At 45.6% G+C, this 17,435-nt stretch overlaps 1 protein-coding gene across 8 annotated transcripts in view; it reads right to left on the reverse strand.

Annotated features, from left to right (window-relative positions):
* HIP1 (huntingtin interacting protein 1) overlaps window positions 1–17,435 on the reverse strand; it is a 169,628-nt gene that overhangs the window by 92,905 nt on the left and 59,288 nt on the right. The window contains exon 1 of one of the 8 annotated variants that reach the window (XM_090026503.1): window positions 5,336–6,024. The exons of 6 other annotated variants lie outside the window; for them this stretch is intronic. In XM_090026503.1, the coding sequence (XP_089882629.1) occupies window positions 5,336–5,353 (18 nt within the window). In that variant the 5' untranslated portion in view covers window positions 5,354–6,024. Of the gene's footprint in view, window positions 1–5,335; window positions 6,025–17,435 lie in introns of those variants that run through there. One more of the 8 variants, XM_090026506.1, reaches the window with a different exon arrangement.

Consider the following 17,435-nt stretch of genomic DNA (forward strand, 5'->3'; position numbering starts at 1 on the left):
AAATACAGATAGCAGATCCATGCAGTTCTTCCCAAGAGGATCATCCCTTTCCTCATTTAGGCAGTCAGTCTCAGCTGCAAATGTAATACTTGATTTGGATGCATAGGGCAATCCTGCTTCATTCAGAACTTACTTTCTGCCTGGAGCCCCAGACATGCTGAAATACTGCTTCATCAGTTGGTGCTTAGCTCACATCTGTGATGAACAATGACTTACTTTTCAAATGAAAATGTATACTCTGAAGAATAAAATGCTGAACTGCTGAGCTGGCCCAGTTTGAGCCTTGCCTTAATATTTAAAGCTCCAGAGACAGATAGAGCTCTCTCTGATGAGAGGAAGACAACAGAATACAGTTATTGCTACTAAGCTCTTGATTTTGGAATCATGTACACAGACACAGACACAGACACAGACACAGACACAGACACAGACACAGACACAGACACAGACACAGACACAGACACAGACACAGAGGGTATAAAAAACCTCTCTCTCTCTCTCTGTTTGTCCTAGAGAGGGGAATCCATGTGGAACTATAGACACAGTGCATCCCAAAATCTGTAGGTATGAGGAACCAAACTTATCTCCCTGTGAACTTGGCTTGCAGATCATCACGTCAAAATAAAAGACTTAAATGATGGAAAAGCTTGAAAAAGGCTGAGAGAGGAAGCAATTTTCAGAAAGAAAGTCTGACTGACCTCTCTGCTGCTTTTGACAGTCAAGGAAGAGGTAGAAGAGGCTAAAGGAAATCTGGCATAGGAGCATTTACTAGCAACCTCAGTAAGAAGGGGGAATTCTAGTGGGAGTGGTGATAGTAAAAGCTGGAGAATTAGTTGAGGCAATGGCTGGTTGTTATCAGCAGGGATTCTGGTTTTCTGTTTCAAAACTGCAAATTCTCTGATAAACCCTGCAAATTCTGATTAAAAACCCAAAATCCATCACTCCCCACCAGCAGCCCCTCCACCCCTGCTGGTGCCCCTCACTCCCCAACCACAGCCATTCAGAACCTGCCCCTCACTTGCCACCCACAGGCCCTTGGCCCTGCTAGTTTCTCACTCCCCACCCACAGCCCTCTGCCCTGATGGAGGGGACCCCCAGCTGCCAGGGCCACAGGGCCAGGGGCCCAGGTCTGCAGTCCCCTGCCCACTGCAGCAGTGCCTGAGGCTCAGCTGCCACCCATGGGAGGCAGCGACTGTTGCAGTGGAGTGGAGCCCAGCTCCCCCTCCCCCACTGGCAGCACGGCCAGAGTGGAGCTTGTTGGGGGGGGAGGAGGGGGGGATGGGTACAGGCTACCCGCTGTGGACTCAGGCTGTCCACCCTCCTGCCCTTCCCTGGGGCCTCTGTGGCCCAGCGAGTGGGACCTGGCATGGCAGGGCAAAGTGGGGAAGGGAAGCTTGATGCCACTGCCACAAGCCAAATGCCACCATAGCAAAGTGCCCCTTGCCCGCGCAGCGGCAGCAGGAGCGATGACATGGACTTGTGCCTCCAGCTGCTGCCAGGTGTGCAGGGGGCGCGTGGCCATGGCGGTGCTCAGCTTACGGCAGCAGCATTGAGCTTCCCTGCCCTGCCCTGCTGCGCCAGGTCCCATACTGGAATCGTTTAAGATGGTTTGGGCTGTGGCGGCCCTGAGGGAAGGGCAGCAGGGCAGGGAACCCCCATGTCTCCCTTGGGAGTGCGCACAGTGGTGGGGAGCCACTCTCCCACTGCCTCCCGAATAAGCCATGTGTAACTCTATTCTGCTCCCCGCCAAGGCCCTGCAACTGTGTATTCCAGCCCCAGGCCCCAAGCACTGTCCAGGCAAAACAAATGTAAGAGGAGTTTATAAAACCATGTCCTTATTAATGACAGTCTAAGAATTTTCAGTCCTAAAAGACTCAAATTTAACAGATGCTTCAAGCTGAAGAAGCAGCTATTAGAGATGCCAGCTGAGAGTCTGTAATAGAACCTAGAGGAGATTGCACAAGGGGGTTTAACAGAACTTTAAGGGGCCAATGTGCCCTCTTTGCATAAAGCACAGCAGCACTGGTATGGATGGATCAGTATGTAACAACCCTCTAAAACCTCTCCCTTACAGCTACAGGAAGAGTGACTAGTTACTACAGGAGCACAGGAAGCTACTAGCTCCACTAGGCAGTCTTCTGGTGACCAGCAACATCCCAGAAATAAAATTACATCCAGAATAAAACTGGGATCCCACAAGTAACAGTACTGCATGCCTACAGCTTGTCTTAAACATCTTTTCAAAAGAAGATTTGTTGGGCCAAAACAAATCTCTAGAGAAGTGAACTAGCTAACAACCTACAAATCAAGTAACTTGGTGACCCGATTGCAGTACCAGCACAGGAAAGGAGATCTGGAAATTTGATGAAGGAAAGATGTCTGCTGGATAGTGCTGGCAGTTTCAAGATATGGTCATATTTCTCTCGTTGGAGTCTTCCATGATGTCTTTGAAATGGAAGGGGAATTCACCTCCCAGTGAAAAGAAAACCCCCCCACTAAGTTTATATTATTGCTTAGTTTTGAGCAGGACCCCCTTTCCAAATCCTAGATCTTTTGAGTTTTCAAAAGTATTCCTGTGTATCAAATGTCATCCTTCTATTGGGACAACATCACAATAGGTAGCAAAAAGGACATGGCCACACATTTCATGGGCCCCAGACTTAAAAAAGGAGGCTAAGAGGGGGTATAGGTGAAAGAAAGACAATACCACACAGAGTTGGGTGCTCCACCCAGAAAAATCAGCCAACATCTAGATCTCAGTTCTTTACCTGTCAAATGGGATAACTGAATATTAAATTTACAGTGGTGTGCAAAGTCCCACTGCTTAATGTTTGCACAGCACTGAATATCACCAGTATTGCACTTACCCGCCACAGCTTAAAACGTTCAAAGGAACGCTGCAACTTCTGAAACAAGTCAGAAAAGACAAAGCAAGGACCAGCCACTTATTTTTGATGATCACAAGCCAGGGCATTCTAAGGCAATGCATCCTGAGCCATTACTGCACTTCTTCATAGCAGCTGTTGCCCCAGAAAAACACTCACTGGTCTTATTATTTAATAATTGATGTGGGTATGACATCACTAGCATCCAATCAGTTATGCTGGTGCCCCATGTTGCAGAGCTAGTTCAGCAGCGTGGCCAGATGCTTTATCCAGGCACATTAGCCAGATTCCTTATTTTATGTGGAGATTTCATAAACCAAGAGCCTTACATCTACACTTCTACACTTAATCTATGTTTGCAGGAAAGAAGGGTACTGGTCCCCTTCATTTTCTAGGCTCAATGCTTATAAAGACCCTCCCTCAGCTTTCAAAGCATTCCCAGTACTTTATCACACCAGCAGCTGGAGTCTGCTTCTACTGAACAAAAGCAAGCATTTGGGCATTCTTGGTGCTTGCAGGACACAACAGGAGCTAGTTATTCTGTCTCTGTCTCCCAGGTTGGGGGTGTGAGCTACTGAAAAAGAGCGGGACTGGAAACTCCTTAACATCTCTGTACAAAAGAATCCCATTTCCAAAGGAGAAAAGAGATGTCAAAAGAAAATACTGCTGAGAAAGGAACTGATATTTCAGTCCTTCCTAGTCACTGAACTCGGGATGAAACTTGCCCTTTGGATGTCAAGTCATACATTTTTACCAACTGTATATTCTGCCTGATACTTTATGAAATATCTTCCAGGGGAACATACAAATCAAGCTATGCTTGGTATTTGAATAATACCATGCCTTCAAATGCTGCTATACATTATTTAAATATCAACCAAACAACACAGTCTTCCTCTCAAAAGGAACATCCCTCATTTACTTGGGTTATCAGCAGGTTTCTGAATTAAGCTGATCCTAAGCCTGAAACCAGATATATTAACGCATGTTGAGAAGGTCTCAGAGATGAAAAAAACTTGACAGCTAATCTAGTACACTGACATGTAGGTTACTGATTTAGCTACAGGAGTTTTTGTCAAACTCCTGCCCCCAAACTCCTAGTGAGAAGTAAAGAAGTCATATCTTCCTAAAAGAAAAAGGGTCCCCAGTGCATTAAGTGGACGTGAAAAATTCAAGGAGCATTCATATCCCATGCCCTGGTTGATTTAAGGTACCAAGCACTATCCAGCTGGATACCTGGGACTTGATAAAAGCCAGTAACTTAAGAGCTTCAACACTACTGAGGTGGTCACATTAGGAGACTAAAAGCCAGCAGCCTGGCCCCCAGAAATACTGAAACCAGCCCTTTCTTTTTTCAGAGATCTTTACTTAGATTGTTATCATCTTAAAAATGAAAATGACCAAGACCAAGACCTGCACAGAATGCACACTGTGCAAGCTTCCCCTTTACCTACTTGGCTCCGACACGGCATCTGGGCCCCAAACTACACTGGTCCCTGACACTTCAACTCCCGAGGGACCCATTCACTGTTCAGATGAAAGCCTTCTTTTCCAAGATGAAAGGTCAGTGTATTAATCAACCCTGCCAGCTGGCTCATTAATCACCAAATCCACCTTATACCAGAAAGACTTTTATATCCAGCACTTCCTTTCGCTCTGGACAAAAGGCAGAAACCATTATACTCAAATACTCTTCCATTATACTCCAAAATCTCCCTGCAAAGCACAGAACGTGCATAAAGAACTCACAGATGTATCATACACGGAGGCTTGAATCCCTAGCAAACAACCTGAATTAAGCTAACTGGACAACAGGAGAAAAACAAGGTTTAATGGGTGGACAAGGGTGAATCATAACACCTAGTATTCTACTTGAATTGGGTGGAAGAGCAGAAACTCAAACATGAGATCCTCATTTGAGGGCTGATCTTAAAACAACACCCAAGTGCAAAAAGCACAATGTCTTGTACAACAAAATGCAAAAAATAAACTGTTTTTTTCCTTGAATTATTAAAAGACCAGGAACCAAATTTCAGGGTGTTTAATTAACCAAAACTTCCAATTACTCCAATTAAAAGGAATTTTGCTTGATTAAAGGTCCCAAAACACAGCACTGACACTTGAAACATACTTGGATGACCTGCGTGCAAACTCCTGAGCTGACCCCTTAGAGCCTCTCCCCTTCTTCCCTTGCATGCCCTAACAATATCAGTCTTTAGAGTTTGCCTCAAGGATAAGCACATGCAACAGGGGTTAAAAAGGTTGGGAATGAAGGATGATGACAAATCAAAATAAATGTGAACTAAAGGGAGAAACAATCCGAAATGCCGGGTGTTCCTACATCTCCACTCGGAAAAAGGGGATTAAAAATGAGCTCAGTGAGCAAACCCAGCCCATGATAGAGGGATGCTGTGCCTGGAAACATGAGTTAAAAGCAGCTGTTCACTTACCATCTTGCCCACCTCCATGGCTGAAGTCTGTTCCCGACTCTCCCCTTGAGGAGAGGGCCTGCTCAGAAATCCTGAAGCTGGAAGATCACAATATCCAGGATGAAAGAACCCTTTTCCCCCAACACTCAGATGCTCTCTGGCTCAATCTATGGTTCTAACAATTCCTTGCTGGCATCGCTGCAAATCAGCAAGCACTGTTGGAATGAAAATGCTGGGGCAGAAAAAGGAGACAGAAGGGGTGAAAGTGGGGCCAGCTTGAGATTGGGGACCGCTTAGAAAAGAGGCAGAATGGAACTGGAAGGTTCTGATGAAAGCAAAGCAAAGTAAAGGATAATAAAGGTTCAGCGGGCGTGCACAGGGAGGGGGGGCAGGGGGTGGAAGAGAGGAAGAGACAGGAAGGTGGAGGGCGGGGGGAGGGAGAGAGAGAAAGCATGCGAGCCCAGAGACGGCAGGACCCCTTTGGCAAGGATAATAGAAATTAGCTGGCTGCCAGGTTGCAGGGGATCTGCTGAGATCAGGAGGACGAGAAAAAAATCCAGTGGCTGGAGCCTGCCTGCTGCACTCAGCCACAGGCTGGAGTGTGTGATCTGAATAACAAAAGGAGCTCCTCTCTCCCAGCCAGAAGGATGGAGCTTCTATTCAGAGCCACTTGTGTGCGAGAGAGAGAGAGGGCGCAAGAGAGAGTGAGCGAGCTTGTGTAATTTCGGACTACTGACAAATGAGACTCAGGAAGTGGAGGCAGGGCTCTTGAGAAAGTGGGATGGATTTGGTCTCCCCCTCTGCACAGATGCTTACTACAGACCCATCTGCCCAGGCGTAAGCCTGTAAGGCTTAGCAATATCTTTGTAGCAAAACTACCTCAGGTTTTACTAAATGAAATTCCACTGAGATGTGAGCTCCAAAATGTCTGTGGTCAAGTGTTTTCTTGGTCAAAAACACATACGTGAAAGGAGAAAAGAATGCCAATGGGCAGCACAGAGAAGGGGCTGCCCCTAGAGGGCAGAGAAATTACAGCGCCAGCATTCCCTGTGCACTGATTGGCTGATAGCAGAACATGCTGCAATCAGCACTTCTGTATTTTTGCAAATGGCCTGGACATCCTGCCTTGATAAGAGCCAACAATCAAAGGTCTGTCTAGTGCAGGATGCTTCATGAAATACCTTCCAGGGGAACATAAAAATCAAGCTGTCTCTACTGTTCAGTAGTATCACACTTTCAAATGTTGCCATACATTATTTAAATATCAACCAAACAACTGGAACAAAGAAGCAATTGGGCTGTGGATACAGCTCTAAATTCCTTACACACAGCGCACTGACTGAGTGCGCATTCCTCACACTACATTTCAGATTGAAGGGTGTCTCCATCAGTGTAACAGGCGATGCAAATGGATGAGGGGAATGCACTAACAGAACAAGGAACGTGTTATCTCCTCCCCCCGCAACACCAGTATTAATACGGCATCCTGAGACCATCAGATGGGAGGCAGAAAAAGAAAAAGCCTTTTTGCTGTACTTTTTAAAAATGCCCTAAAAACAAACACAAAGTAGATGACAGAAAAACAACACATTGCTGACAGAGGGGTGAGGAGAAAGAGCAGCCGTTCTATATTAATAATTTAGGATGCAAAATAGAAGGAAAGATGATCTTGTCGAGGAAGACTGACAAAAATAAAGGTCCTTGTGGTTATGACTTTGGGCTGAGAAGCACAAACTCTAAGGTCTATTCCCAGCTCTGGCACTTGCTGCCTGCAGGAAGGTTACTTAGACTCTGCATTCCACATCATCCCTTTTTTTGAAGAGTGGAAAGTTATTAGTGCTACCATCCTTCCTTCTACATTGATGCCGTGCAGATCAAACTCATTCCCATTTGTTCTGTGCACCACAGAAAAATCTAACAAATAGCCTAGAAAGAACCTAGGAAAACAGAATATAAATCACCTAAGTTACGAGTCTGCCTGAACACTCAAGTTTTAATTCCTCATCCCTACACCTTGATGACAAAAGCCACAACATCCTCGGGTGTCCTCAGGTGTTGAGGCCCTTGGTCTTGGTTTTATGTCTCATTTGAAAGATGGGACTTCTAATGTCACCATGTTCTCTAGCTTCAGGATTTGTTACTACCACCTGCATACCTCCAGTTCAGTTAAATGGCAATGTGTCTCCAGTTTTGGTACCAAAATATAACAGCTCAACCAAAAAGTACTAGCTGAACTGCTTCACAGCTCTCCTTCACAGAAAGGCTGCAAAAGTTCATTGCAACCAGGCTGTATAACCCAATCTACTTTATAAGAAGATAATATCATCCATAAGGTTGTGCTTGTTGTTTTGCCAAGTGCCATTCAAAGCTGCACATATGATCTTGAGGCATTAATGGAAAACCCTAGAGCCAGTTGGGGCTAATTCACATTCATAGTTACAGCAGTTTACCTAGTTGCATTATCTGCAATTGTATTAGATAAAACAAAGACAACTTTCTGAAGACTCTTAAACTAATTTAAGAACTTCCAGACTACCAGAACTGTATAATTCTGTATCAATTTTGCAGAACTGCTACAAGTGTAAAGGTTTTGAGGACTATACATGAGGGAAGTGTTCAGTTTTTACTAGAACACACAAACAATTGTATACACAATTCTGCAATGGGATGGGCACCAAAGTGCTGACACAGTTGGGTTGTGAAACAACACACTTGTTAACAGAACTCAGTCATACTTGAGAAGCAGATAATAACCTGAATACGTAAACATGTTATAATATATACCATATTACAGGATTTTAATTAAAAAATAGCTGCAGTATGAGGACAGTTCGCTCTGCAACCAATCCATGACTAAGTTGCTTTAAGGTCTGTCCTTTGAAGTATAAGTTTTGGCAAGGAAGTGAAACAAAAATTACACATTGTGATACCTAAGTTAATTGAGCTGCAGTAACAGAGGAACACCAAATGGAGTTATTTTAAGTCCACTTTTGCTGGCATTATACCTGGCTCAGTTGCAAAAGGCAGCTACATTATTACAAATCAAACCTTTCTCTCCTCAAATGTCCTCACTATGACTCTGGGAGACCTTGAGATGTGAAAGGGCACAGACAAAAAGGACTAGCTTGCCACTATAATAAGGTACAGCACATCATTACAAAAGGAGGAGATAGTTTTGTCTGTGTTGCCTCTTACTGATGTAACATTATGCTACTAGTGTGACACTGTACTGAAAACTGCATCTAACCAGACACAAACAACAGTGGACCCAACAAACACATGCAAGATATTCCTGGCTGGATCTGCCAAAAGCACAGCAGTGTTGTGCCTCTTGCATCATCATCCTGGTTTGTCAGAGGGCCCATGCTAACCACAGTTTTGAAGGATATCATAAGACCAGTTATTTATATGACACGCTATGAAAAGAGAACAAATGATGTGTGCATGGTAAAGCCAAGTGGGCACTGGCACCAGCCTGGAGTTGGCCACTTTGATTTAAAAAGTGTAAATATTTCCCTGATTCTTTTTTATGCTTCTGAGTTATTCTTGTCAATAAAACAACATGTCTATTTTTCTCCAAAACTATACCTGTTTGTTTTTTTACATATTGCAGCTGAAAACCACTAAGACTTTCACCTGAAATTTTATGCACCTATAGGCAAACAATGACATAGCCAGTTGTTTTGCTGTACTTTATTCATGGTTCTATTTTAAAGCAAACACCTTGTGAAAAGCTTATAGTACATGTACGATAAGCATTATTGTACATGTACAATGCAAACACACACAATCAGGACAAAATATCTTTTAAGATAAAATGACATATAATTTATATACATTTAAACAAGTACTAAATGACTGGACAGTAACAACTGTGCAGTCAGTGTCTCATGTACACATAGCCACAGTTCTTTTTCAGATTAATTTGGCCTATACTTTTGGAGCAGGATGATCCTAGCTCTGTCCCTACCATTGCTGTAGTGAAGTTCCAGGAGTCTGTGGCATGCAATAAGAATAAGAACTCAGCTTTGTTGCCATGTTTTAATGTGAACTCTGCTATGAACTCAGACATTTAGGCACCTTAAGAAGCAGTATAAACAAAAGGCTCAGTTAAAAGACAACCTGCCCAAATGTTTTTGGACAAAGCTATAGCCTCGCCACATCATACAGATCTCACCGGGTGGAAGATAGATATGAATCTTCTCTATGAAAGAGAAGAACTACACCTTTCTCTGGTGGTAATCAGCCAGAAGAAATATGGTGTTGGCTTTGCAGTCAAAACTGAATGGCTGTTTGCAATAGAACCCCCAAACAAAGGCCCCAAAAGATTAATGGTGCTTCAACTCACTACTGCCTCTGGTCCTGTCAATCTCTTATGTTCATATGCTTCAAATCTCAGTGCTTCATTCAAACAAAGGACCACTTTCACAACAAGCTTAGTGCCTTAATCACTAATATTTCACCTAATGAAAAAAAATCTTCCTGCTTGGAGACTTTAGTGCAAGGGTTGGTGCTGAGCATGCTGCCTGGCTTCACTGTTTGGGCACCAATAGTGTTGGCAAAATGAATGAAAACAGATGTTTGCTTAAGTTGTGTTCATGCAATAAGCTATGTATAACAATTTATTTCTTCAACATGAAACTTCAACAAAAAGTATCTTGGCACCATGCACCATCTGGACGCTGGCATCAACTTGACCTGATTATTACCCACTCACAAGATTTCCGTGATGTAATCACCATGCTATCCTATCAGAGCGCTGACTGTGATACCAATTTGGTATGCACTAAAGTCAAATTGTAGCCCAGGAAATTGTGCAAGAGCAAGAACTCTCCTTACTACAAATAAATGCCACATGACTGAAAGCTGAAGACGCATCATCTCAATTCATCAAAACTCTGTCCGGGGCTCTACCATCTCTTAAGCTGTGTAATACTGCTGAAGAGAAATGGGTTCAGCTCAAAGGAGCCATTTATCCCACTGCCTTGGACTCCTGGGATACCTTGCATCACAGCTCAAATGATTGGTTCAAAGAGAATTCATCTTAATGACCACAATAAGCAGATGGATGGCTGAGTTGAACATTACTCACTCACTTCACTTTCCCTGACTTTGCTCTTAACATACTTGAAGACCTTCCAACCCTGACAGCACTTGACCATGAACCTACTGTAGATGAAGCAGAAAAAGCCATTGATTAGCGTGTTTGTGGTAAAGCACCAGGGGTGGAATGCATACCGTCTGAAAATATTAAATGCAGGAAATCTGTCCTCCTCCAAATGCATGAATTAATATGAATGTGTTGGACAGAAGGTGAAATTCCTCAATATATGAAGGATGCAAGCATAGTCACTCTGTACAAAACAAAGGTGATATGAGCAACTGCAATAACTGTTGTGGTATAAAGCCTTACTTTGCATCATTGGGAAGCTGTTCGCAAAAGTCATCCGGCTAAGACTGCAGACTCTCGTGGACACTCTACCCTGAGTCTCAACGTAGTTTCAGATCCAGTAAATCCACAGCAGATATGATATTCTCCTTGAGGAAGCTACAAGAAAAGTGCTATAAACAAAGGAAATCTCTGTGCATCGCATTTGTTAATCTCATCAAAGCTTTTGATCTTGTCAGCAGAAATGGTCTGTTCTAAATCCTGAAGACTGGCTGCCCCCCTAAGCTTCTGAGCATCATCGAGTCCTTCCACACTGGTCTGTGTAGAACAGTGGAGTTCAATGGGTCATGTTTGGAGGAATCTGAAATCAAGAGTGATGTCAAACAGGACTGTGTCCTAGCTCCAATATTTTTGGGGATTTTTTTCACTGTCCTGAAAAGCCAGTGAATGCATATTTGAGTAGAAGGAATACACCTTTGGACCAGGTCTGATGGGAAAATCCTTAACCTCACTTGTCTCAAAGCGAAAAACAAAAACCTGAGTTCTTGTCTGTGAAATGCTCTTTGCCGACAACACAGTAATTCAGAAGCAGGACTGAAAAGTCTAATGGGTTGCTTTTCTCATGCTTATGATGATTTCTGTCTGACCTTTAGCCTAAAGAAGACAGTAGTCCTGGGTCAACAAGTTGACTATTCTCCTAAAGTTAGAATAATGATGAAAGCCTGGAGTGGTTGAAAAATTCACTTACTTGAGCTCCAGTGTCTCACAAAAATCTTGCCTTGAAAGCCAAAATTAACACTTGTATTGGAGAGGGAAGCAATGCCATGGCTAAACTTCAAAAGAGTCTGGAAAAATAGAGCACTCACGAGCACTCACTCTATCAACAAAGATGTCCATCTAGAGCGCTTACGTACCTAGCTCTCTATCGTACGGCAGGAAAACGTTACGTCCTTATGCCATGGAAGAAAGAAAACAGACGTTTCCATCTTTGATATCTCTGCCATATCCTGGGTATAACATGGCATGAAAAAATCATTAACTTTGCTGTTCTGGAACAGGCCAAGATGCCTAGTATGTTCATGCTCCTGAGACAGATACCTCCACTGGTTAGGACGTGAATTGTATGAGTGGTGGCTGAATCCCCAAGGACACACTGTATGACAGGTTGGCCACTGGCAAATGTCAACTTGGATGCCCTAAACTCTGTTTTGTTGATGTCTGCAAGAAAAACCTTCAGGAGCTGTACACTGATGGACAATGTTGAGAATTAATCACTTTGGACTGCTGTGAGTGGAAAACTGCCATGAAGCAGGGCCTATGTTGCTTTGAGATGGAGCGGGTCTATGATGAGATAGAGAAAAGGTATCAGAGGCAGGCAAGATGAGATGGTAGCTGGTATGCTGGGACAGACTCAACCAGGTCAGCGTGTACAACTTGCCAAAGGGTCTGCTTGTCATGCACTGGACGCCTCAAGCACTCAAGAAGCTGTGGTGGAACCCAGTAACCAAAGGTGCAATCTCCATGGTCTTCTGAGACTGGTGGCTGTCAGTGAGTGATTCAATCACAAACTTCTGTCAGTGTATGTTGAAGATCCCCCCTCTATGCCCACTCTGCAGGTGTTAGCCATATAACCTTGCCTCATTAGCTCAACCTACAGCAGCTCATGCTTTTTGCTTTGCAGGTCTGTGGTTTAATCCTTCAATGTCACCCAGGGGGAAGTGCTCACACTGCATTTTGTAATGAATTAAGTGGGATGATTTTTGTTAACCTTATTTTTCAAAGCAAGGATTGCACATGAGTTACATGCTGAGCTGAACAAGCAAATAAATCTACTTCAGCTTTTAGAGTGACAGAAGAATTCTGTGGGAGGGAGAAGGAAGCAGGGAAACTCATATGGCCTGGGTTCTGAATGCAGGAGTACGAGATCCTTGTCAGTCACCAAACATCTCTCACATCATCCACTGAGTTACCGCAGTGGCTACCATGTGTAGCTGCCAGCCCTGACCTGAACTCAAGAGACATGTACATGCTAATCCCCCACTTCAGCTCTCAATGCAAAATCAGCACATTCAATGAGAAGATACAAAACTAAGCACCTATCCAATATACCTAATAACTTGACAGGCTGTTTGAGCCAAGTGCTTTCCTGGCAGCTCTCTGGCAATGTGTAGGTGCATTTAGAGCTTGAAAGATGCTTCAAAACTCATCTAGCATATTAGAAGGTCAGGGAAGTAAACTCTGCTTCTGCCTTTTGAACTCTGCTCTCCCTCTGGCCTGTTGGTAATAGCACTGCTGACTTGAGAAGATTTTTCAACCCTTATACCTGCATGAGTTTGTGACTGGTGTATGGAAGTCAGCGGGAAGCAAACACTCAGAAGAGAGTGAGAGGTCTGGTCTCATAGATCATGTTCTCATGATCTTTTTTTCTATGCCTTCTTCCAAGACAAAAAACCAACAACAAAACAAAAACACCAAAAGCCCAGGTCAAGAACTCTCACCTTGAACGGTATTCTTTGTATTAGTTTGGGGAGTCCAACTTTCTACTCAGTTTATAGGGGAGAACAACTGTGTTCATGTCAAAACCTGTTCTGACAGTCTGTTGACAATGTATTCCTCAGTCAGATTCTCACTTTAAGGAGAGTGGCCAACATTAGACGAAAGAACTCCTAACCAGATCACAATGACAATATAATATGATTGCAGGAGGCCCAAACCAGCTAAATAGTAAACAGGTTGAAAGGCTGGAGAAGGATGAGGGCCTGGGGTAGATAAGCACACTGCATATGTACCCCCTGGATGCCCACTATGACTTACATGAGAAGATGAAATTTCAAGGAGAAGGATTCTGAAAACATAAGGGAGTTAGTTTGAAAAAATATTTTAAAAGAAAATGTTTAGGAATTAAAATCCATATAAAGCTCAGGATGGAGGCTATTTCAGAATCTCTGATATTAAATGATAAAAAGACAATCTGAAGAGGCAACAGAAAAGGAGGAAAATACATTTTAGTTAAATGGCATTAAGTTAGATTAAATGACATTTTTTTAGATTTTCATGAATCAGGAAGATCTTAAAATGCGGTACACTGAAACTGGGAATGATGTGGGAGAGTCAGCACATGGTGTAAAGGGAGCACTGATAAGAAGAGGTAAGGGTGTTAGAGAGTGTAGGTTTCTCAGTGTTTAAAAAAAGTGCATGGTGGAAGGGAAGGGATGAAGGACAAATCATGGAAATGAGGTACTGACAAAGGCTCAGGTAGAAAAGGCAACCAAACTGCCTGGGAAATCAAAATGTACCGGTTGGGGACTCGCCTACTGTGCCTTTGATGGGAGAAATTCAAAAGATTACTCCCAACACAGAAATAACGAGTGTATTCAGATAGTAGGGCTGTGGGAAATTTTGATGGGTGTTTTGTTTTGAAGCTGTTTTCATGCATTTCAAGCTCAAAACAGCGAAATTGAAACAAAACAGTAACACTCAAAACATTTAGAAAGTTTTGAAACATTTCAAGTTTTGAAGCTGGGCCTGCTTGCAGCTAAACAGAAACCAAGGAGAGGGAGGGGGAAGAGTGGGGGAAGGACTGTTCTGATACTGATCTCTAGCTCCTGGTTTGATTCCCCAGCTCCTGGTTCAATTTTCCAGTTCTCTGATTGCTTCCCCCAGCTCTCTGATCATTTCCCCAGCTCCACCCAGGGGGCACAGGCCCCCAATCTGTATGCAGGTTTCAGCGGGCTGCTGCTGCAGGCTGGGGTCAGTGGCAGCCACTCAGTGCAGCCTGTGCCGAGCACCGGGAAGACTGTGGTGCTGCCGCTGGCCCCAGCCTGCAGTGGAAGCCTGCTGAAACCCAGAGTGCAGATCCGAGGGTCTGTACCCCCCAGGAAGAGCTGGGGGAATGAGAGATCTATGGAATTGAACCGGGGACTGGGGAAATGTTCAGGGACCTGAACACTCCCTTAGCTCTCTGAGATTTCCCCCAGCTCTTCTTGGGGGGCATGGGCCCCTGGATGATCTGGGATGACAGCAGGTTGCTGATGCCAGCTGGGGACGGTGGCAGCTCTGGCCTATTTCCCCAGCCTGCAGCAGCAGCAGCCTGCTGAAACCCTGTATGCAGATCTGGGGGCCGTGCCCCCCAGGAAGAGCTGGGGGAATGATGAGAGAACCGGGAGGTCTGGCTGACAGGTGGATCTGCCCCAGCTTTAGGACAGCACGGTGCCCTGCCATGCCATGATGCAACCATGTCATGGGACAGCTGCCGTGTGGGTGCCAGGCGGGGGGTGGTGATCTCCACTGCCCCACACTGCAGGTGGGGGCTCTCCCATGAGCCCCCAATTGCCATTGCCACAGCTGGTAAGTGCAGGGCTTTTTTTTTTTTAAGCTCCACACTCACTAGCTGCAGATTGTGCAGACAACAGCATGGTGCCGCTGTCAGCTGAGGCCCGGGCCAGGCACCAGCACCTGAGTCTGCCTGACACAGCCTGCACCAAGCGCCAAGAAGAACCCAGTGCTGGCACTGGCCTCAGCCAGCAGCGGCAGCCTGCTGTCATCCCGCATGCAGATCTGGGGGCCGGGACCCCCAGGAGGGCTGCAGGGCTGTGCCCGACTCCTCCTGGGGGAGTGGGCCCCTGGTTCTGTGTGCGTGCTGTTGCCATCAAGTGATGCAAGTTTTGCTTTGAACAGTTTGAGATGCAGTTTCACAAAAATCTTGAAGCTTGGCAGGCTTCATGCCCTCAGAAGGGGGGTACCATCCCTGTAATTTTCATCCAAATCAGGCAAGAAGTGACGAAGTTCTAGGTATTTTTATGATTCCCCATTATAGCCGATGGGCGAAACGCCGAAACTCGTCAAAACAACAAAACAGTTTCGATGAAATGAAATGGATCAGTGCTTCGAAACAGCAAAATGAAACACCGTCCCTTTGTAATGGCGAAATGGAAGTCAAGATGAAATGGTGCTGTTTTGCACAGCTCTATCAGAAACTGAACTTAAACAATCATAGGTTTTACTGGTTCCCCCATCCCCACTTGACAAACAGAAGCTTGCCTGAATCTCCATCCTGCCAGGCATGCTGCGTAGAGGGTGCACCTGGGTGCACATGCACCCTCTGAGCATGGCAGTGCACCCCCTACAAAAAGGGGGTGGGCCGACCGTGATCCCCAAGATCCCAACTAGCTGCTACCGCTGGCAGTGGCTGTAGGTGGTTGCTGGCCCTTGGTTGGCACTCGCCAACCCCCCTGCTGTTAACAGCACCAGTGACATCTGAAGAAGCTGCCCTGCTTACTGCTGCTGCACTCCCACCACCGCCACTGCGCCCCCCCCCACCAACCACCAGGGGCACAAGTTAATGTAACCTGCCATAGTCCCCACAGTTTTGGTGGTGAACTGTGCCGAGAGTTACACTCACTTATTAATAATCTTTGCTCTTCCCTTCCAGGTGGCCAGAGCCTCGTTCCCTGGACCCCACTTGTCTTTGTCGAACGCCATGGTAAGTACTCTCTCCGTTCTCACTTGCTGTTTTCCGTTCACACCGTGCCAATCAGTTTTGGTTGGCTCTCTTGGAGCCTTCCCAGTCCTCTCCCAAAACGCTCTAACTGCATTGTTGCCCTCCCGGGCAACTTTCTCTTCACCACCATTCTGCCCTTGCTCTCATGCAGCCATGGCGCTCCACCCCTCAAAGTGACAAGGGTTTTCAGGCACCCTGTTAGATATTCCTTATGGTACTATACTTTCAATGCAATTTTATAGGTTATTGCACAGGCCTCAGGCATAATACAAAACAAACTATGCCAATGCAGTCCACAATAGCTTGTTCTCCATTTTGCAGCTGGCAATTTTCACATACCCTGAACCACCCTGTTAGCCAGCTTATCAACTCTACTCCTCTCCTTATTCCAGGGTCCTCCCCGCTCTGTTTCCTTGACCTTTCTTTATATTGCATCCTGTATTATAAAAGTCTGTACAGACTAAGGATCTTGGTCAAAGAGCAGATGCTGGCATATGTAATTTAGAGTGGGGCTTGCTTTCCCTTAGCATGGGCTTCACACAAAAGCTTGCTTGTGGCTGGGCCACTGACACGGGCTGCTGAATCTGCTATGGCAGTGGTGCTCAACCTGTCTGGCTGGTGGGCCAGATGGGTAGTGCCCAATCCCTCCATAAGCCAGATCAAGCAAGTGGACCCAATTTGGCACCCAGGGCAGGCTTGACCCAGCCCAAATATAGCTATGCAGGGGAAGGGGGCCTGACCCAAGCCCAACCCAGCCTCACTGGGGAGAAAGGGGAATGGTCCAACCTTGTGGGAGGAAGGGGGTGTGGGCCCACCTCCACCTGGCCAGATAGAAGGAAGAGGGTATGGCCTGGCCCTGCAGTGAGGGGGGAGATGGAGGGAAGGAAGAAGAACGGTGCATGGGCTGGCTCTGAGCTAGCTGGCCACGGGGAGGGGACCCAGCCCTGCAGGGAGAAGGGGGCACAGCCTGGCCTCAACTTGGCAGTACAGAGGGAAGGGGGGCATGGCCCAGCCCTGATCTGGCTGGGGAGCTCATGGCCCAACTCCAACCCTCCCCACAGAGTTTAGGATTTTGACAACAATGAATGGAGGCAGTACTGCTGCTGCCCCCTGCCACCAAATTTCTCGACCCATGGGGAGCCCCAGAGGCCGTATTCCAAGGTTCTGTTGGCCACATTTGGTTCACAGGTTGGAGGTGGAGCACCCTTGTGCTATGGCTTTGGCTAACACTT

Source organism: Crocodylus siamensis, chromosome 13 (genome assembly GCF_052110815.1).
Source record: "Crocodylus siamensis isolate JL-2025a chromosome 13, ASM5211081v1, whole genome shotgun sequence".
Classification (NCBI taxonomy): Eukaryota; Metazoa; Chordata; order Crocodylia; family Crocodylidae; genus Crocodylus; species Crocodylus siamensis.